Raw genomic sequence first — 21,234 nt, 5'->3', positions numbered from 1 at the left:
CCAGGCCTGGCCCTCGGAGGACGATGCCCTGGCCTTGGCCTCCAGTCCCAGGGGAGCACCTCCGGGCCTGGCCCTCGCCCAGATCCCAGCCAGGCGGGGACACTGGCCGGGACACCTGCCCCAGGGTCTGGAGGGGTCACAGCAGGCGGCCTTGTCCCCCTGCCCTCTCCACCTGGGACAGCAGGACCGTAGGACCCAGCCTCGCGGCCTCCAGGGCCTCTAGTCCTCGCCTCCCAGGTGCCGGGGACAGTGGAGCTGGACCCTGAGCCGGGAGGATGAGGCAGGCCGAGGCTGGGGAGGTGGCCTCCAGCTAGAAGTGCCTCCACAGGCAGGGGGGGGGGCTCAGGTGACGGGGGCCATCCGCGACCTTCCCCAGGGACGGGTACCGTGTTCAGGCTGCACAGCAAACACGTCCCTGCCCTGTGGGGACGCCGCCTGCAGGACCCGGGGTCTGGCCAGGGGTGAGGCTTGGCGTGTGCTGGAGCGGATCCCTGGCTGCTGGCCCCTCGTTCTGACCACAGCTTCCCGTTGGTGGCTCCTGCATGTCCACGTCTTCCAGAGATGGACGCAGGGACAGGAAATGGGACAAGGAAATCGGCTCAGAACCCACATCTGGAGCAGAAGGTGGGAGCCAGCTCTTTGGTTGCTGCAGCACAGAGAGGGACGGCGGTGTGACATGGTCACACAGCCGGCAGGACAGAGCCGGCAGGGTCCTTGCTGGAGGCCGCGTTCCGGGACCCGGTGGGGGTGCCCCGGGGCGTCTCCGGGGCCTGCCGAGGGGACCCCCTCTCTCCCAGGATGGAAGTGGCTGGGCCTCCTCTCGCCCCAGGTGGGGCAGCTGGAAGTGCCCGGGTCCCCGTCTCACAGGGGCCCCCACTGCCACCCAGCATGGCCCTCAGACCTCGGCCCGTCCTTCCTCCTCCCGCTCCGCGGGCAGCCGGGGCCTGGTACCGGGCTCACCTCCCCTCTTGCCCAGGCTGCTTCCCCCGCACCGTCCCGCAGGCCAGGGGAGGAGGCCGCGGCGGGGGAAGTGATGCCACGAGTCCCGGCCCCACCCCTGGCCAGCCTGTGGTCTAACCGCTGCCCAGTGCTTCCTGAACCCTCCCGGGAGGCCGCGGGCCCCAGCCACTGGGATCCTGGCCCCAGGGTGGTCCCCGAGGCCACGCCAGTCCTGAAGGTAGGGGTCCTCAGGGGCGGGAGGAAGCAGCAACTTTTCCAGGTTGGGGGTAGGGGTGGCCAGAAAGGGCAAGGAACTCACCGAGTGTCACACAGCAGTCAAGGCTGGCGGGAGCCTGAGAGAGCAGCTCTGCTCAGAACCCCTCCCACGTGTGTGGTCCCCTGCAAGTGCCACCCTCCTTCCCGCAGCACCATGAGTGGCCCTGAGCCAGGCGCCAAGAGCCCGGAGTCCGACCACCTGCCTTGGTCAGCTCAGCCCATCTACAGCAACCTCGGTGAGCAGCCCAGCTCAGGGGCCCTGTCCTGGGGGAGAGCAGGAGCAAGCGCTAGACTCGGGGGTGTGACGGAGACAGGGGACAACAGGGCAGCAGACTGTAAAGATGGCCACCAGCCCAGAGCCATGAGGGAAAATGGGGGTCCCCGGTGTTGGAGTCTCTAAGACTGACCCCCCTCCTCTGAGCCCGGGCTTCTCTCCTGCAGAGTGGGGGTGGCAGCCCTTCCGACAGGACCAGAGGTGGCTGGTGTTTCCATTTTAACCAGGCAGCGGCCATAGCTGTCATCCCAGCAGCTCTGGAGGCTGAGGCAGGAGGGCCAGAGTTCGAGGCTAGCCTCTGCTATTTAGCAAGATCTTGTCTCAAGATAAAATTAAAGGGCTGGGGTGCGGCTCTTGGAGGGCGCTCTGTTCCTGACCCTCAAAAAGCAAACCAACCGACCCATGTTTCACTTCAGAGACAGGGAGACGCAGGGGGGTGCCAGGGCCCAGATCCTGCATGTCCTCAACCCGCCCCTCTCTCCCGACAGGGGAGGTGCGTGCCCACCTGCTGCCCTCCAAGGCCTGCCGCCCCCGGACTCCCAGGTCCCTCTCCTCTGACCCCCAGCCCCCACCCCCGCCCCTGCCCAAGAAGACCCTCGCCCGAACCCAGTCCCTGCCCACCCGCAGGGTCCCCGGCCCCAGCTCGGCCGGAGCAGGGCAGCCTCGGCGGCCCCTCCAGGGGTCCCCCAGTGAGGACGTGAGCCGGGCCATGGGGCTGACCTGGGATGGACCCAATGCCGCGCTGGGCCTCTCCACCCACCCCCTGAACAGCCCCGAGGCCGTGCAGGCCGCACTGGCCGCCCGGCAGCTGGACGCCCTCCGTGACATCCACGCGCGGCTCCGAGCCCGGCTCATGGGTGGCCGCCCGGGCCCCTGCCTCCCGGGCCACAGCTTCCGCCTGCTGGACAGCTTGCCTTGCGTGGAGAGCGGGGAGGCCCTCTACTACCGCGTGGTGCGCATGGACGGGGTAGCCTGGCACGTCCTGGCTGCCAAGGTGAGCCTGCCCCTGGCACCCAGCACACTCGGGTGCCCTCTCTCCTGGGCACGACCCAGGGTTGCCCAGCCCAGTCCACGTGTCCACTTTGTAGCTAAGACATGACTAGACGCCTGGAACCGCCTGTCTGAATGTGGGGCCAGCACCTGGGTGGCACCTGGGGTTGTGGAAATCCCTCCCACACCTCTCAGAGGCCAGGGGTCCGCTTTGCCTCCTGCCCGGGCCAACTCGGCTACACACCTGAGTTCCAAGGCTCCTGGGTCCAAGCTGGGCACCGAGGCTCATGCCACAATCCCAGCGGCTCCAGAGGCTAAGGGAGGATCACCAGTTGGAGGCCAGTCTCAGCTACTTAGAGTAGTTCTGTTCTCAATACAGAACACTAAAAGGGCCGGGTGGCTCAGGAGCAAACTCCCCGTGTCAATCCCTGGCACCAAATAATAATACTAAGGCATGAGATGGCCCCATCGTGGGCTGGCCTGCAACCCGGGTCCAGCCCGCATGAGAGCGTCTTTCTGAAAACCCGCCTGGAGCCCCAGTCCAGCTGACTCTGGAGCCTCTTCCAGGCCCGGGCTCTCACCTCCCAGAATGCTCGTCACTGAGTCTGTCAGTCACCCAGACTCCTGAGCACCCGGGGTGTGGCTGGTCCCCCGGGAGTGTGCTGGGTCGAGGGCACACCAAACCTCAGTGACACTAGTCTAGATGACATCCCTCACCACGTGAACACCCAGAGATTCTTTACTCGATGGCCTCTTATTTTAAATACTGGGGTCCATAGATACATTATGAAAATCACCTTCACCGGCTGCCTGTCACGGCCTCCAGTGTGGCTAGTGGCCAGCTTAAATACACAGGCGGGCCAGTATTTCTATGGGACATCCTGGCCTGGGTCCTGGCTGACACCTTCTCCCTCGGTGAGAACCACTCTTTGGTAAACAGGGACTTGCACCCCTGACCACCCTCCTCTTGGGCTCCATTTCCCTGAGGCCATTGCTAGCCACTAACATCCAAAGGAACACGGATGATCCGATGATCGATGACCGTCTGTTCCTGGAGGTGCTGGGGCCGCCTTCGCTCCAAGCCTGGTCCAGGGGGCTGAGGCAGGCAGGGAAGGCTTCTAGAAAGGTAGGGCCCCCCCTGCGGGCTGTGCTGGTTGGGGGACACAGTGGTCGGAGTCTGATGGCCCCCTCTGACCCACAGGTGCCCAAGCCGGGAGCTACCGTGCCCCACCCATGGGGCGTGGAGCTGCAGGCCTCGTTGCCTCCGCACTTCAACCTGCAGGGGCTGTGTGGCTTGGTGCCCGAGGGCGCGCTGCCGCTGGCGCCCTGGAGAGGTCCCGCGGTGCTGGCCGCGGAGGTGCCAGAGCGTACAGTGGCGCAGTGGCTGGCAGAAGTCAGCGCACAGCGACCGGCGGAGTCTGCGTGGGAGGTGGCCCTCTTGTTCCTGCAGCTGAGCGCCGCCCTGGAGCGCCTGGAGGCGCAGGGCGCGACCCTGCTGGAGCTGCGGCCAGAGAACCTGCTGCTGGCGGCGCCGCGGGGCTGTGGGGCCCCAGGACCCCCGCGCCTGCTGCTTGCCGACTTTGGCTGCGTCTGCCAGCGGCCCCAGGGATCCCTGGGCGCCCATGCGCTGCAGATGGGTCGCCTGCTCCGCACACTGCTGGGCCCGGCCACGCCCCCGGCCACACCGGTGGCCGTGGGCCTGGAGCGCCTGGTAGCCCAGCTGCCCCGAAGGCGGCCCTCGGCGGCTCAGACGCGGGGTGCACTGCAGACACTGCTCTGGGGGCCAGGGCTTGAGCTGCGTGGCCGAGGGGCACCGCTGGGGCCCTGGCTGCGGGTTCGCCGCGCGCTGCTGGTGGTGCATCTGGCGGAGCGCGCTGCAGGCGGGGAGGCGCCGGGCCTGGAGGACTGGCTGTGCTGTGAATACCTGGCCGAGGCCACCGAGGCCTCGCTGGGCCGCGCCCTGGAGCTGCTGTGGGACTGACCCCAAGGAAGAGTGCACACCTACCTGTCTCCAGGCCTGCTGGAGAAGCAGCACCCCCTTCCCAGGACTGGGACAGGGCCAGCATCGCCATCAGAGTGCAGGAGGCCAGCAACCAGCACAGGGTGTTGCTCCCACCTGGGCCGAACTCACCGCCCCAAAGGCCCCCGCCAAAAAGTCCCAACCCACATCTCTAAGCAAATAAAGCGCCTCCCGGGCCCTTGCTAGCGTCTCTCCTGTTTTCTGCTACTTGCAGCTCGGCTCACCGTCTCTCTTACCAACTACCTTGCCCATAGGCTGAGCTCCCTAGGCTGGGCCAGGCCTGGCACACAGCAGGTGCTCAATAGCATAGTACTGGAGCGACTGACACTGAAGCCACCTGGGATCCCAGTGGCTCAGGAGGCTGAGGCAGGAAGATACCAACTTTGAGGCCAGCCTCAGCAATTTAGCAAGGCGCTAAGCAACTTAAGACTCCATTAAAAAAAAAAAAAAAAAAAAAAAAAAAAAAAAAAAAAAAAGGACCTTTGGGTTAATTCCTCAGCACCGCTCTCCAGCCTGTTCCCCATCAGACAGGGAATCTCCCAGCGGTATTCCACGGCGTGACCAGCAGGGGGCGCTACAGCTGCAGGGAAGGCCAATAGTCACCTAAGCGTCCATCCAGGGTCTCCTCTCCCTCCTGCCCCCATCTTTGGCCTTGACCCTCAACTTACCGAGCCCATCAGACAGGGTAGACACCCGCCTGGGCCTGTCCACTTTTGCTCAGGCCCAGAACCAAGAATGCCACTCCCTAGGTGCTGCAGAGTGAGGCTGTGACAGACACAGAATTGGAGACTGAGGGCCCATGGCCAACTCCCACACGCACTTAGTCCACCAGGACTGCCCCCTGAGGGCTGGTGGACAACCTGAGCCCCTGAGCCACCTGACCTGCCAGGAAGACTAAGGGACCAGTCAGATGAGAACACCCGGTCCCTGGGGATCCAGTAAGCTGCAGCTGTTCACTTGGAACTTAGGAGAAAGGTCTGTGACTTGGGTTCAAGTCCCGCAGCCCCCCACCAAGCTATTGAGGGGGCCAGAGACTGTTCCAGAACTGTCAACACCAGCCTGATACCAGCTTTCGAGTGTGGGGCAGCAGGGTAGGCTAAGACCCCTGGCTACTGTGTGACAGGTGGCCCAAGACCCCAGCCCAGGACGTCCCTTCCCGGGGCCCACTCCCAAATTAACACCATGGAGCCAACAGAGGTGTGACCACTTTTATTGGGATTTTTGAGAGCAATAAAGGGGTAGGTTAACACCTGTCTCTCCAGGTGAAGTGACCAAAACTGTTTCCAAAGACTCCAAAGAAGAAACTCCTCAGGTACAGATAATCTGAATCATCTTAAACCAGCAATAAAAAAGTAAAATATAAATTTTTATTTAGAATTAAAGCAAATACTTCAGTATCACAAACACAATATTAAACTTCAAGAAATATACCACTAATTTGGAGTGAGCGTTTATTTGCACAATTACGACATGCGGACAAACCCAGGAGAGACGGAGGAGGAGCAGGACGAGCAGGACGTTCGCACCCCAGCACAGCTGCCAGGCCCCCACCCCCACAGACAACACTGGGGGGCCTGCCTTCCAGGGCCTCCAGCCCGGTGGGCCCTGAGAAGCTGCGTGGCCACTACTCCTCCTCTCCTGAAGACTCTTTCTCGAACGTGTAGGCCATGAAGCAAGCGTCGGGTCTCTTGGGGACAAGGGGATGCCCTGGTCTCACAATCTCAAAGCCCAAAAAGCTGAAGGTCCGGAGCAAAGCGGCTGTGGGGGAAACACTGTCAGCCTGCAGGGTCCTGGACACCAGAGGGGTCCCAGCAGTGAGAAGGGGCAGGCAGGCAGACCAAGAACTCCCACCAGGTGCAGGCGGGTGGAGGTATGATGTGGGAGGCACTCCGCTCCCCCCACCCTGCAGAACCAGGGTAGCAGGTGGAGTCACCTACCTCTGTCCTCGCGGTTCTTATGGAAGCAAATAAAGACATGGTCAGCATGAAGTTGCTCTTCAGCAAACTCAAGAAGAACTGCAAAACTGAAGAAAGCACAGACATCAGCACCCTGTGCACCCTCTGGTTCTAGCCCTGGCCCCGTCCATGTCTCCCAAGCCTCATTCAAAGTGGACACCTGCCTCTGTCCCTGGGTCCCCACAGGGCATTGCCGACTACGCCATGTGTTCTCTGGGCAGGGCATGGCATGCCCCTCGTATCCCATCAGGACAACCAAGAAAGGTCTCCAGACACTGCCACTATTCCCTGGGAGCAAATTCTGTAGGTGAGACCTGCTGGTGCCCCATTTAAAATGCTTCCCCCGGGGCTGGCCCCCACCTGTCTTTGCTCCCCTCAGGCAGAGCGCCAGCTGGGATCTCGATGTAGAGGCTGTTGCTGCTCCACACTGCTCTCCAGTTAATGTGTTTGGCATCTGTGAGCCTGGACTGGACGTTAAGAATTCTCGTCTTGTTATTAGACGTTAGTTCCTCTGTTACATTCAGCCGATTATCCTGTCACAGGAGAGAGCCCAGACTGCTATTTTGGAAACCCATCACATGACCCATCACCCCTCAAAGCAAAAGCAACACCTGATGGCTGCTTGCTGACAAGCTGGAAAACCCAGAAAGCACCACGGCAGGGTCACCCAGCAGTGCTAATACCTTGGCCTCAAGGCCTCTCAGGGAGGTGGCTGAAGTCCAGGACAGGGGCCCCAGTTTGAGGCTCCAATGGGAGCCAGCAAGATTACTTGCTGCTTGGGGCCTTCTGTGCACCTGGTTTGATGAAGTTCAAATTCCACGTGCAGGGAGCAGCAGGTGACTTCTGCTCAGGCCCTCCGGACTGTCATTTGGGAATCACACTCTTGCTCTATCCCCACCCAGACACTGACCAGCCCAAGGAGCCCAAATACTTACAGAGTAAAATAAGTTAGCTGAAAGATTGTGATCCCTCTGACTATTCCCTCGCCCACCTGGGATCTTCAGGGGTGGGTGAGGGACATCAGGAGCACCACCGAGGCCCTGGACCCAGGTTACTACAGCAACTGAGGGAGACCCTAGAACTGGGAGAGAGAGGCTGGTTAAGGGGGCAGCCCAATCAACTTCGCCTTTATCTGCCTTCCAGAGCCCACTCCCTACTGCACTGTGCCTTCCCGAGTCATGCCTCTGGGCTGTCCAGGGTTTGCCTAAAGCCTTCAACCTGGACAAGAGAAACAGTGGACCGGAACCTGACTCCTGGGGAGAAGATGTTGATGCCCACAATTCTCTGCTCTGACCATCTAGGGATGGGCAGTCTTGCCCAACCCAAGCCCGCCACACGGAAGCTTTGCTTCCTGTTTCGTGATTGTCATTTTTGTGAGCATCATCCTAATGCCACTCAACTATTCTTCCCAGGTCTCTCTTCTCTCACTAACTGCTGACAGTTTGTGTGTGTGTGGATATGGTGTTTCAAATGAAGTTGCTTTGGGGCGAAGATTCTTTTCATCTTGTTTTAATGAAGCCAAATTGGTGCTAATTTCTGTCAGATTCTATACCAGACACTGCAAAACAACTCTGCTTTTGTGGAGTGACTGCAAGAGATGCCCAATCCAAGCCCGCCACACTGAAGTTTCCTTCCCGTTTCTAACCTCAACACTTCAGCTTCCCCTTTCCAACTTCACACTCCCACACGAATCTGAAAGTCTAGCTCTTCTCAGAGCCGGGCCACCGGTCTCTAAGGGAACTTCCCTTTCCCTCTCGGGCGCAGACCTTTTGTCGTCAGGCAGAAGCCACCAGGGCGCACAGGCTCACAGCCTGTTTTGATCCCAACCCTTGACAGACGGCCTGGCTCCGCCCCTCTGGCACCCAGGGCTCAGGCCACGAGTTGCGTCACATCGCTGACTCGCCTCACGCCCCAGGGGGAGTTTTTCACAATTGCGCACCGGGCAGCTCCAGCAGCCATTTGCTGCGCAGTGTAAACAGCCCCCAAATCGCCTCCATTTTGCACAGCCTCGAGGCGGGGGGTGGCACCAGACCGCAGCCCCACCAACACAGAGGTCAGTTTCCCAGCCGCGGGAGCCATCAACGCCCACCTGGGAAGTCTGCCTCGGACGCCACCCCAGCAGAGGCAGGGCCAGTACCCCGCCAGCCGCAAACCACCGCCGCCTCCGGCACCGCGCGCACAGAAGCGGCCTGGATCGCTCTTCCCAGCAGGCGGCGGCCATCGCCGCCCTGCGCTCCGCGGTACTGTCCCACCGCGGCAGTCACAGCAGAAAAAAGCCCCGAGCACCGTCTACGTGGGCGGCCTCGCCCGGAGCACGTCCAGGGCCTGGGCCATCCAGACCAACTCCCTCCGGAGCTCGAAGCGGAGCCCACGAGAGCGGCCTTAACAGGGGACCAGCTTACGAGACTGAGTCCAGCCACGGAGCGCCCACGGTCCCTGCAGGCAGTCAGGGGCGGCCGCGACCGAAAAGTGCAGATTCATGCGACCGAAAAGTGCAGATTCATGCGACTGCCGGCCCCAGTCGGCCTCCGGGCAGCCCAGCCCCCACCCACCCATGGATCTGACCCGACCCACACCAGGGCCCGAAACAGACTCCTCCATCGAGGCCCCAAGCCATCGAGCCCAACCGACACAGGTCTGGCCCTCGACCCCACCGGACTCTCTGTCCTGAGCGCCCCAAACCTCTTCCCAGGCTCACTCCCCTTCCCCCCCCGTCCCCCTCCACACCTGATTCCCAACTTCAGGACACTCCCCGCAATGCGACTCTCCGTTCCATGCACTCGAATCAGACCCCAATCCCACCCCAAAGCGGAGACCGCAAGTAGAGACCTCCAAACCCCACCACCCCTGGAGCCCACCTCTTCATCTCGGTCCCCTACTCCACTCCCCTCCCCCAAGCTGCGACCCCTAAACTAACCCCGAAGAGAACCCCTCTCCCCGATCCGACTCCCATCCTGCGACCAAGCCGCGCACTCGACCCACACCCCGCCCTAAATCTTTCTTCATCCTGCCACCCACAAAACCGGGCGCCCGACCCCACGCCCCGCCCCCGGCCCCCCCAGCGCGCTCCGGCCGGGGGCGCCCGGGACCGGCCCCGCCCCCGCCGCCGAGAACCCGCCCCCGGCGCGATTGTGGCCTGGACAAAGGGGCGGATCTCGCGCTCCCAGGACCTATCTGGCTCCCCGAGACCGGGCCCCCCGGGCCTGCGCGGCCAGCGCTTCTGGAAGCTTCGGGCGGGGGCGGGGCGCTCACTTCTCGCTGCTGCGGCCGCCGCGGCTGTGCAGACTAAGTAGCGGCATGGTGCGGCTGGCGTGGACGGTGGCGCTAGGTTTATCCCCTTCCTTCTCTCTGGCGAAGCAGTGGCTGTTGAGGATCCGCTGCAGGGAGGATTTCACCATCCGGCCGCTGGGGTCCGAAACCAGGAAAACCTCCGCTGCGCCTCTCCGCGCCGCCGCCGCTGCTCGCCGTTCGCAAAATGGCGCCGCTGCCGCCTCCCACCTTTATAGGCGTCGCATTTAGGCCACGCCCTCCACGCCGTCGCAAACGCAGCCGCACCAGGGGGCGGAGCCGCGGGGCCGCCGGGAGAACCAGGTACTCCCGCCCTCCTCGGCGTCTGATTGGTAGAGGGCGAGGGCTGCTGGCAAGTCCGTGACAAGAATTGGTCGATTCGTTTCGGGTCCCTCCCCCTGCGGCTAGCGTCACTCTACGGGCGTGAGAGGGGCGGAGCCACCGTGGCATCGGGTGCGCGCTATACGCCCCGCCCCCACGCCGTCACCACAGCCTGGCCTTGGGGCGGGGGCGCGCGTCGCCCAGTTTTCTGGGGCCCTCTCGGTGGCCGCGTGTCCCTCTGGTCCCCCGTCGTCTCCTTTGGGGCCCCGTCACCCATCGGGATCACCCCCGCCTCGGTGGCTCTGCGCGACACAGGCCCCGAAGTCTTTGGGGGGTCTCAGGACTCCCATCCCCCATAGCAGGGAATTACTTTCATCAATGACCTTGTGGTAATCCGCGATCATTGTGCCCCTGACTCCTCTTGTTTGGAAACAGCTCACAATTTAGAGAAGAACTGTTAGGTACTCTAAGCTGGTGAAGTTTTCGTGTAGAATTTGGACGTTGGCAAAAATCGTACTTGGCACAGATAAATTCAGAAGGATTTAGTGTGTGTGGACCACAATGTGCCCCAAGCAAAATTACAATTCAGAGTATGTATGAACCAAAATTTGGATTTGTTCATCCTTTTGCAGTTAAGTTTGGTGAAGTAATTTGTGTGAGAACTACAACCTAGACTTAAGCAAGAATATCTAACCTCCTAGGTAAATTCAGAACGTATTTCATGTGTGAATTACAATCTGCATTTAAGGAGCAAAGGTGGAACTTGGTGTGGTTAAATTCAGAACGTATTTCATGTGTAGACTAAAACTTGGACTTACCAAGCAAAAACACTTCACTTCAAAGTTAAATTCAGTAAAATAGTTCCTGTTTCATGTATAAACTAAATGTTGCTTTCAGCAACCCTCCCCTCCAAAAAACAAAATACTACTTCTTGCAAGGCCCACTTTGTTTTTCAGGTCCTACTTTGATTATTTTGGTGTTGGGAATTGAGCTTAGAGCCTCACACATGCTCTATCACTGAGCAAGATCCCCAGCCCTAGCCTGGAGGGAGGGAGGGAAGAAGGAAGGACCCTGTTTCAGCTGATGGGCAGAATCATAGCCTTTGGGACAAGAGTTCCTGGTGTTTCTCCTTTGCTAGCAAAGCAATAAGACCTTGCTTGGTGTTTCATGCCTGTAATCCTAGCTACTGGGGAGGCCAGGGCAGGAGGACCACAAGTTTAGGCCAGCCTCAGCAAATCAGTGAGACCCTGAGCAATTTGGCAAGATTCTGTCTCAACATCAAAAATAAGGAGTTAGCCAGGCGTGGTGGCACACGCCTGTAATACCAGTGGCTTGGGAGGCTGAGGCAGGAGGATTGAGAGTTCAAAGCCAGCTTCAGCATCAGCGAGGCGCTGAGCAGCTCAGTGAGACCCTGTCTCTAAGTAAAATACAAAATAGGGCTGGGGTGTGGCTCAGTGGTCGAGTGCCCCTGAGTTCAATCCCTGGTACAAAAAAAAAAAAAAAAAAAAAAAAAATGCTGGGGATGTGGCTTGGTGGTAAAATATTCCTGGTTTAATCCCTAGTACCAAAAATAAAAATAAATAAAAATTGATAAATTAATTGTAAAATAAATAAATAAAAATTGTTTTGGGGTGCCCACTGCTGAGCCTCAGCCCTAGTGTTGATCTTTTTTTTGGGGGGAGTAGGATTGAACCCAGGGACACTTTACCATCAAGCCACATCCCAGCCCTTTTTATGTTGAAAGAGGGCCTTGCTAAGTTGCTGAGGCTGGCCTGGAACTTGCTGTCCTCCTGCCTCAGCCTCCCGAGTTGCTGGGATGACGGTGCCCATCGAACCTGGCAGGGTTTAAACACAAACAGGAACTCTGGGGAGTTACATGGGGTCGCAGCCACTCCGGCCTGCTCCCTTGTCTTGGCAGTGCTGGGTTCCCACTGTATTCCAGGTCTGTTTGAGTTAGACACAACCTTCCCCAAGGGGCCTCAAGTGACTGCAGACCCATGGAAGTCGTCTCCGATGGGAGGTGGCTAGTGCCTCCAGGTACCCTTCCGTGGGGGGAACACCAGTCAGAGGACAGTGGTACACCTGGGTAAGCAGAGGTTAGGCCACTAGAGAATCGTTTGGGGGACGTGCATCTTATCAAGAAGTTGTTGAGAACGGGGTCGTGGAGAGCATAGAAAGTAGGTGGTCTTTTTTTTTTTTAATTTTTAATATTTATTTTTTAGTTCTCGGCGGACACAACATCTTTGTTGGTATGTGGTGCTGAGGATCGAACCCGGGCCGCACGCATGCCAGGCGAGCACACTACCACTTGAGCCACATCCCCAGCCCAGTAGGTGGTCTTTGCTGACCGTCCGTCCGTCTTGGGGCTCTCTGCCCAGAGTACATCTCATGTTCAATGTGTGCTCCCAGCAGCTGGCCCTGGGCAGGGCTGGGCCTGCCTTGGAGGAGGTGAGGACCTTTGCTATTTCGGGTTCTTCCTTTTCAGTGCTGGGGTGACCCCAGGGCCCCCCATTGCTAGGTGAGTGCTCCACCCCAAGCCATGGTCCGGCCCAGCCTGTGGGTTTTGAGATCTGTTTTTTGACCTCTGAACAGCTCCCCAGGGCAGGCAGATGGGCAATTCTGGGCCAGGTGTGCAGAATCTGGGCCTGCCAATGGCCAGCCTTGGTCACGGGGCCGTGGCCTGCTTACCCTCCATGACTCAGGCCAGAAAGTGACCCCTGGGACCGTCTGGCCCAATGGGGCACTCTGCATGGCAAGGCAAGCTCTGGAGTGACCTTTGGGTCACACCTGGCCACATGGAGCCCAGAAGCCTCCCGGAAGGCGGGGGTGGGCAGGGTTATCTCTCCTTGGCAGACTTGGTCCAGTCGCTGGCCAAAACCACTTTAGTTTGGAATCTCAGTGGGTGAAAAGAAGAAGTAGAGTCACTTGGTGAAAAACAAATGGAGACTGGCATTTGGGGTCAGAGCAGGTGGGTGGATTGCAGTGGCCAGGGCCCGGCGTCAGGCCTGCTTTCCTGAGGACCCTTTTCGCAGCAGCCCAGGAAGCAGGAGTGACCTGGATACTGCGTGGGAACCCTGCAGCTGCTCCCCTTGGCCACCCCCAGGTCACAGACACCAAAGCCGCCACGGCTCGGGAGACTTCCTCCAGCACCCTGAGGACCCTGCCACGTCTGCCTCTCCAGCCCGCCCACTGCCAGTGTCAGAGAGTGAATTCCTGGTGGACGCTGGGGGAGGTGTCCTGGGCCCTGAGGTGCTGAGCAGAGTCCCCAGCCTCTACCCTCCAGGCCAAGAGCTCCCCTGTCATGATGGCCACCAGTGCCCCCAACATCCATTGTCTGCATCCCTGGGGGCAGAGTCACCCACCCAGGGGAGAGGCCACAGGGTCGCCTAGCGGAGCAGGTGGGCTGGGGGGAGGGGTCTCCAGCCCAGGGGAGCAGGGAGCCCTTCCCTCTCACCCAGGAGCTGCTGTGGCACTGTACAGGGGCAGCCCCCAACTGGCCGGCCACACCGGTTAACGCTCTGGATGACAGAGGGGTCACCCGTGCATCCTGCCAGGGACCCAGGGCCAACCTGGATCTGGTGGGAGGTGCCTGAGGGCGCAGGGAGCTGTGGAGGGCGTGGCCCTGGCAGCAGGGGTGGCGGCAGGCATTCTGGGTGCATCACGGAGGTGGTGGCGAGGGCAGGGGTGGCAGTGGGGGCAGTGGGGGCCAGAGCCCGGCTTTCACAACTGAAAAAAGAATTAAAAAAAAAAAAGCGACTCATGGAGTTTGGTGAATAAGGGCCCTCTGAAATGCCATATCCTAATTACCAGAATTTGTGAACATGTCACCTCCTGGGGAGAAGAGACTCAGGTATGACCAGAGGAGGGTCTTGAGCTTTGGCCACCCAGGGTCACTACAGGGTCCTGCTGAGAGGAGGAGCAGGGTCAGGGTCAGAGAGCTGGAGAGGGGACGGGGACTCTCCCTGGGGTCTCAGGAGCTGGAAGAGAGGACCATGGACTGTCCCTGGGCCAGGGAGGCGCGCGCTGGACTGGGGCCCAGGCCTGAGGGGTGTGTGGCTGCAGGCTGAGCCCCTGGGCAGGAGCTGGCCGCCCGGCGGGAGCCCGGCCCTGGCTCTGCATGAGCCTCGTCTCCAGGCTGCAGCCCAGGTGTGTCCCGCGCCCGCCCGGGTCGGCCCTGTGTGCTGAGGTGCTTTGGGAAGTGGGGTGACGCCCACAGCTGACTTTGAAATGAAATTGGAGGAAGTAGGCTGGGGTGCAACTCTGGGGCGAGCACGTGACCAGCCTGCACCAGGCCCTGGGTTCCACCCCAGTGTCACCCCAAAACACAGCACAGCAAAGTGCTACTTGTAGGCCCCAGGTGGCAGGTTGCGTGCGCCCCTCCGGTTCCCAACTTCTGTCACGCGTGACGACTGTACTAATCAGTTGCTTGCGGTGGCTCTGCAGCCCCTGGCACTTCCTGCCCCACGAGGTGACACGACCGTGGTCACAAGTTTCCTCTTCACTTTTGAACACTGTTATTGCTTCTTCTTTTAAAACATTTTTTAAATCGTCGATGGTATTTTATTTATTTATATGCGGTGCTGATGCTGAGAATGGAACCCAGGGCCTGGCCCCTGCCGGACAGCGCCCACCACGGAGCCCCAGCCCAGCCCTACCCCACGGCGTCGGTTTTTGAACAACTGTTGTTGCTGAAGAAAAGAGGACTGGTTGCTCATTTAGTGGTTTTGCCCTCTCTCCCAGTCCTGGGGAGGGAACCCAGGGGGCGCCACCCACTGGCTCTCCCCTGGCCCTTTGCATTTTGTATTTATTTTATTATTTTTTGGAGAGGTACAGGGATTGAACTCAGGGCCACTTGGCCACTGAGCCACGTCCCCAGCCCTTTTCTGTATTTTATTTAGAGACAGGGTTTCACTGAGTTGCTTAGCGCCTCACTTTTGCTGAGGCTGGCTTTGAACTCTCGATCCTCCTGTCCCAGCCTCCTGAGCCGCTGGGATTGTTAGGCCTCCCACGTGGGAAGCCCTGGGTTGGATCCTCAGCACCACATAAAAATAAATAAACAAAATAAAGATATTGTGTAAAAAAGTGCTCATTTAAAAAATCAAAACTTGGAAGGAGCTTGGCAAAGCAGGGCAGGTTCCTGTTCCTGCCCGGTGACATCCTCGGATACCCAAGGGGTGCCACTCATGCCCTTGGCAGCAGGAGAAGGCTCTGGAAGGTCTGGATGCGGCAGGAAGTGCCCCAGCGGGGAAGTAACCCCAGGCCAGGGCCACGACTCCCGGGCACCTGGACAAGAAGTGCCGCACCCACTCCACTGACAGGGCCCGCAGCCCAGGCCGGTGTCCCTTGGGCGTCCTTGTCCTACACCCGGCCTTTTAAAGGTCACTTTGAGGCAGGGTCTCCAGAGGTTGCTCTGGGTCTGGCTAGGTGGCTGAGCCTGACCTTGAACTTGGACCCTCCTGCCTCAGCAGTGTCACATGTTTGTGGTCCCAGCCACTTGGCAGGCTACGGCAGCAACAGCAACGTCAGGGGAGCCCAGGGCCTGGCGGCCAGCCTGAGCAGCTTAGTAAGACCCCGCCTCACACATGGAGGGGCAGGAGTGGTGGTGGCCAAGGGGGCTCCCGCGCGGCAAGCCCTGGCACAGCCCCTGGTACTCAGGAAGACAGGGCCAGGGAACTCGGGGGGGCGGGAGACGCAGCGCGATCGTGGCGTCCTGTTCAGCGGGCAGCTTGGCCCTCACCCCATCTGTTGACCCATGGGGAAGCCCAGGGCCGCCCTGGAGAAAGGCCCTGGGAGGTGAGGGGCAGCCCCGCTTGTCTCCCGTCCTGGGAGACTCAGCCTGGAAGTCTCAGCTCCTCTGTTGGTCAGTGCCACGGAGTGACCTGCTCAGAGGGAGAGGGACCTGCCCAGCCCCAGGGAGGCGCCCCCTCAGCAGGTCTGGGGTCTGTGGTGGGGTCAGAGACAAGTTCTGAGAGAAGGCCCGGCTGCGGGGCCTGGCTGGGGAGCCCTGCCCCGAGGGAGAGGCGTCCTGAGGGAGGCTGGGCAGGGGGGGCAAAGCAGCCATTGGCCAGGGACGGGCAGCTCAGCCGCAGGAGGGCGTCGGCCTCCGCCCACTGGGCCTCCGGTAAAAGCTCAAGCATTCCTGGTGCAAGGTGAAGTGGTCAGCTGACAGGTCCTCAGAATCGGACGGGAGCCAGGTGTGGTGGCTGGCCTATCGTCCAGCTGCAGGGAGACGGAGCAGGAGGTCGGCAGGGTCCAGGCCGGCACCCGCACCGGAGCCAGACCTGTCTCAGCATAGGATGTCGCGGGCTGGGTGTGGCTCATGGGAGAGCGCGGGGTTCCAGCCCCAGTGCCGGGGACAAAGATAGACCGTGTGGCACGTGAATTGTGTCAATAAGGTGTGTTGTTTTTTTTAAATCAAACAAGATTTTGTTTTAGTTGTAGATGGACGCACACCTTTATTTTGTTTATTTTTATGTCATGCTGAGGATCAAACCCAGGGCCTCCCATGTGCAGGCGAGTGCTCTGCCCCTGAGTCACCTCCCAGCCCTATTTAAAACATTTTTTAAAATGATGACAGAAGCCAGGTGCGGTGGCACCTGCCTGTCATCCCGGCAGCCGGGAGGCTGAGGCAGGAGGAACACAAAGCCAGCCCCAGAACTCAGGGAGGCCTAGAACTCAGGGAGGCCCCGACTCTAATAAAATACAAGATAAGGGCTGGGCCGGGCTCGGAGGTAGCGTGTTGCCTGGCACATGTGAAGCACTGGTTCGATTCTCAGTGCGGCATATGAATGAATGAAATAAAGGTCTTTCAACAACTAAAAAAAAAAAAAAATTCAAAAAATAAATAGAAATGAAATACAAAGTAAGGGCCGGGGTGTGGCCTGGTGGTTAGTGCCCTGGATCCAATCCCAGGTATCAAAAATAATAATAATGACCAAAGGGTCATTATTATTATTTTTGATACCCCCGGAGAGCGGTCCTGCATGTAGGGCGGGGCTGCCCTCGGGCTGTCCTTGCTGGGACACCCTCTAGACACACCCCAGCAGAGGCGCCTGGTGTGGACGGTCAGAGGTGCCGGACAGAGGTGCCGGGGAGCGTGGCTGGGAGCTGGTGCAGTGAGTGTCTGCAGGCAGCTGCCGTCCTGGAGCTGGTGCACGGCTGGTTTCACCCACGTCCCCCAGGGGGAAGCCACCCACACCCCACATGGGGAGCTGAGGCCCTGCGCTGGGCAGCCTCTGGACCCCAGGTCCAGGGGCAGCTTTGCTCCAGGCCGGGGCCTCCTGGGTGAGGCCCTCCCTCCGACCCTGGCTGCTGGCTCTGTGCGCCCTGCAGGAGGTGGCTGTCACCCCAGCCAGACCTGCACACAGTGGTGCTCTGTGAGGACTGTGGCCCAGATGAGACAGCAGTCAGCATGGCCAGGCGCCGTCCCCTCTGGACCCCACTTCTCCTGGTTGTCACCAGTGGCTGGTCTGGTGGTGGCATCACCCTGAATGGGGTGGGGTCACCCTCTGGCCAGTACCCTGCCTGGTTCCAGTGGTGGGGGTTGGGGACACTCCAGTGGTGATCTCGCGCCTGCCCCTCCCCTGGCTCCACAGTCCTCAGTGAGGTCCGCCCAGCTGTCTCTGGCCACCTGTCGTTGTCTGTCCCGTCCACCCTCCCAGACTCCATCCTGTGCTCCAGGCCCAGCGTGGTGGTGGCTGTGGGTAAGAGGGGCTGGGGAGCTGGGGCTGGGGAGGCCGTCTCCAGGGCTGGGGTCTGCTCCCCTGCACTGCCGCCCCCTCACCTGGGTCTCCCATCCTGGCCCCCTAGGCACTGAAGCCTTCTTCCTCTGCCCCTCAGGGTCTCCCAGCCCCAGAGAAGGGGGGCCTCCCTTCCTGGGGTGAGGGACCCACTAGAACTAGCAGCCAGAGGCCCTGGAGACCTCAAAAAGCAAGGTCTGGGGCTGACTTCAGGTTGGCCCCGTCTGCAGCCTCGGTTTCCTCATCTGCCGTATGGGAACAGAGGCTGAGAGAGGAGGCCGGGGCCATAGGCTCCCTGGGACAGGAAGACCCCAGGACCCTCCTCCCCTGCCCTCAACTACTGTGGCCAGGGCCAGGTGGGTTCTGGCTGCTGGGGGTTGGGCCCCTCGGAACATGAGGATGGGCGAAAGCTTTGGGTACCGGGAATGGTGGGTGAGGATGGTCAAAGAGAGCCCCCATAGGAGCAAGACCTAGGAGGGGCTCAGACACTGACCAGCTTGTGCTGCTGGCCTTGGACACCAGTTAAAAATAGTCCCTGGGCTCAGAGAACATGAGCTGACCCTGGGGCCCAGGTTCTGGTGTGGGCTGAGTCTTTGACTCATTGCTGTGTGACCTTGGGTGGATTCCAGTACTCTCTGAGCTCCAGCAGCCTTTGCTGCCACACTCAGGGGTGCTGGGGTCCAGAGAGAGAGGCCATGGGGAGGGCCCAGCGTGGTGGCTGTGGGTAAGAGGGGCTGGGAGGGTGCCTGGGGATGGGCCCTTGCAGGAGGTGACTGTGCTCAGAGAAGGCTGTTAGAGAGAGAGGGACCAGCAGCAACTGGGAAGTGGCAGAGGGAGGCTGGTGGCCTCCTGTCCTGGGAGGCCCGGGTGGTGAAACTCCTTTTCCCAGCCCCGGTCTGGGCCCCCTGCTGCTCCAGTCTACATGACCACCAGAGCCTCGGAGGAGCTGGACGGAGGCCTGGGCAGCTGCCTGGCCAGCGAGGACCTCTCTGCTTTGGCAGATCCCTGCCCAGGCCGGCCTCCAGGGGACAAGCCTCCAGGTACGCTGAGCCAGGAGGCTCACCACCAGACACCAGGGGTTACTGTCCCTCACTGGGCTGGAACTGCTCCCGGCGGCCAGCCTGGTCCCCATTCCTGCCTCGGGGGTCTTTCAGGAGCCCGGAACAAGTGCCCGGCCACCTGTATCTGGGTCTGACCCCTGACGGCCTTTGGAGTCTGTGTGCTTTGGGGCAAGGGGCCTCTGAGCTCTCCGCAACTGGGAGGCTGCACTGTTAGCCCAGCGGCAGGTCGGGGTCTGACCTGGGGGCCCTGCCACCTGGCTAAGCTCTCCATTCCCACCCACAGAGACCCCCAGGCTGGGCAGCTCCAGCACCTGGCCCCAGGTGAGTGTCTGGGCCCTCAGGTGAGAGCCCAGGATGCCCTTGGAGTTGAGGACAAATTGGCTAAGAGGGTGTGTCTCTTAGACCCCAGGGAGGGCCGGGCTCCCTTAGAGGAAAGACCTAAGGAAACAATGGACCTGGAAAGTCTGGTGATTCCCACAGGAGGCCGAGGCCCTGCGGAATGTGGCCACCAAACCCAAGAAGATGGAAAAGGAGCCTGTGGTCAGGGGGAGCCCAGGAGCTGGGAAGGAAAAGCTGAAATCTGGAGCAAGTGGGTTTGCAACAGGCATGGGTGAGGCAGGGGTGGGTACAGATTGGCATGGGGACAGGCTGCAGCCTGGGTCACTGAATTTAGGGGGTCAAGTGACCGGATGCCATGGGGGCTCCTGGATGCCAGTGGCAGGCAGTGCCGGCAAGGGCAGGGGCACCCGCTAAGCCAGAGCTGCCGGGCGTCCAGGGCTCCGCTCACCTGCGAGGGGCTGGTGCAGGCAGTGCCGTCTGCCGTCTGCCCTGCGCCCAGAGCCAGAGCTCAGAACACCCACCCTGCAGCCCCTCGGAGCGTCCCCGCACGTCAGAAGGCTGCACCACCGCAGCCGTCAGTGCCGCTCCCCGCCCTGGGGGAGGAGCTGCCCTGGGGAGACGTGACCCTCAACAAGTGCCTGGTGCTGGCCTCCCTGGTGGCGTTGCTGGGCTCCGCCTTCCAGCTGTGCCACGGTGAGCCGGGCTCCCCAGTGGTGGGATGGGGGTTGGGAACCAGGACGCCCGCTCCTCAGGGAAGGGCCAAGCACGCGCAGGGGCGGGGTCTGGGTGCCTCCTTTCCAGGGTGGGGGCTCTGGCCAGCGGCTCTCCTGCGCCCCTCCCTTGACCTCGTGAGAACCCCTGCCCCTCCCGCCAAGGCCATGCTCACACCGGCCTCTGGCCTCTCGTGGCCTGGGCTCCCCCTTCCAGCTCCTGCCTTGTGCACCCTCTGGCCCCACAGTGCGCCTCTTTTCAGCGCCCTAGGGGAGAGTCCTAAAAGTCCATGTGGGACAGGCCTGAGACCTCACCCTTTCTAGGGGCTCTCCTGAAGCCCGCGGGAAAAGGAAAAAGGGAGGTGCGGGTCAGGGGTGCCCTTGGCAGCAGGGAGCCCTGCCAGAGGCACAGCCCGCGTACTCTGTTGTCCGGGGCATGGAGCTCTAGGGTGGAGGGAGGGGTGGCAGTGGACAGTGTGACCCCTCCTAAGGCCCAGGCTGACTGGCTTTCCCCACCGGTCCCCCAGATGCCATGATTGGGGAGGGGACTGTCCCCACACCTGCCCCTGAGCCCTGGGTCCCTCGGAGTTCTCCCCACACAGAGCCGGTGTCTTCGCTGGTAAGCTTCCCAGTGGCTGCGGGCGGTGGGCCCTTGTCCAGGAGGAAGGACTGCGGCCGCCTCCAGACCCCACGTGCACGTCTTACAGCCTGAGCCCACCGTCCGGGAGCCCCCATCGAGACCGCCCGCTCCCCAGGCGGGGCCACCAGCACTCCAGGGGAAGACAGAGGACAGTCCCGAGGTCCCCATGACCAAGGAGGCCGCAGAGAAGGCTCCAGGGGAAACTGGGGAGGCCACCAGAGAGGCTGCTGGGGAGGACGGAGGGCCCAAGGAGAGGCCGCGGAAGGAGAGGCCGCGGAGGGAAGAGAGGCCGCCGAAGGAGAAAATCCGAAAGGAGAAGCCGCGGAAGGAAGAGAGGCCGCGGAAGGAGAGGCCGCGGGTCGCCAGGGAGGCCCGGGAAGCCCTGCCCCGACGTTGGGAGGCACGCGAAAGGGGCCATCGGCCTTGGGCGAAGGACCCCAGGTACCCTGAGCACAGGAAAAGGCAGGTCTGGGTCCCCCCGCGGCACCCTGACGACGAGGAGGACGGGCATCCAGGCCGACAGAAGCTCCGCGCGGGCAAGGGGCGGGGCTGAGCCGGGCCTGAGCCGGGCCTGGGTCCCGAGCGCGTCCCGGGACCCATCTGACTCCCCTCAATGGCCCCGAGGCTCCAGCAAAATAAAGCGAGTGCTGCGGCCAATGCGTTGCCTGCTCCTTCCTGCTTG

At 61.1% G+C, this 21,234-nt stretch overlaps 3 protein-coding genes across 5 annotated transcripts; 2 read left to right on the top strand and 1 right to left on the bottom strand.

Moving 5' to 3' along the window:
- Positions 1 to 1,038: 1,038 nt before the first annotated feature.
- PEAK3 (PEAK family member 3) lies at positions 1,039 to 4,671 on the top strand. 3 transcript variants are annotated; one of them, XM_081286456.1, is made up of 4 exons: positions 1,049 to 1,177; positions 1,276 to 1,451; positions 1,978 to 2,483; positions 3,681 to 4,671. In XM_081286456.1, the coding sequence occupies exons 2-4, from the start codon at positions 1,370 to 1,372 to the stop codon at positions 4,458 to 4,460; spliced, it is 1,368 nt and encodes a 455-aa protein (XP_081142582.1). In that variant the 5' UTR covers positions 1,049 to 1,177; positions 1,276 to 1,369; the 3' UTR covers positions 4,461 to 4,671. The 3 variants fall into 3 exon arrangements, with proteins under 3 accessions (XP_081142580.1, XP_081142582.1, XP_081142581.1); XM_081286455.1 differs by having other exon boundaries at positions 1,273 to 1,451; XM_081286454.1 differs by having other exon boundaries at positions 1,039 to 1,451.
- A 1,022-nt stretch (positions 4,672 to 5,693) lies between these two features.
- Positions 5,694 to 9,953, bottom strand: OAZ1 (ornithine decarboxylase antizyme 1). Its single transcript, XM_081288475.1, is given in 6 exon segments — positions 5,694 to 6,257; positions 6,437 to 6,522; positions 6,815 to 6,987; positions 7,390 to 7,476; positions 7,478 to 7,535; positions 9,707 to 9,953. Coding segments are annotated over 6 exon segments (684 nt in total). The 5' UTR covers positions 9,853 to 9,953; the 3' UTR covers positions 5,694 to 6,123.
- A 7,683-nt stretch (positions 9,954 to 17,636) lies between these two features.
- On the top strand, positions 17,637 to 21,209 carry JSRP1 (junctional sarcoplasmic reticulum protein 1). Its single transcript, XM_081288474.1, is given in 7 exon segments — positions 17,637 to 17,766; positions 18,692 to 18,842; positions 19,147 to 19,184; positions 19,344 to 19,452; positions 19,731 to 19,895; positions 20,440 to 20,600; positions 20,602 to 21,209. Coding segments are annotated over 6 exon segments (1,095 nt in total). The 5' UTR covers positions 17,637 to 17,766; positions 18,692 to 18,724; the 3' UTR covers positions 21,106 to 21,209.
- Positions 21,210 to 21,234: the final 25 nt, after the last annotated feature.

The sequence above is a fragment of the Spermophilus citellus genome (genome assembly GCF_964194105.1).
Source record: "Spermophilus citellus genome assembly, chromosome: 3".
NCBI lineage: Eukaryota > Metazoa > Chordata > Mammalia > Rodentia > Sciuridae > Spermophilus > Spermophilus citellus.
The sequence above is the reverse complement of the archived record's forward strand: the minus strand, read 5'-3'. Positions and strand labels throughout refer to the sequence as shown.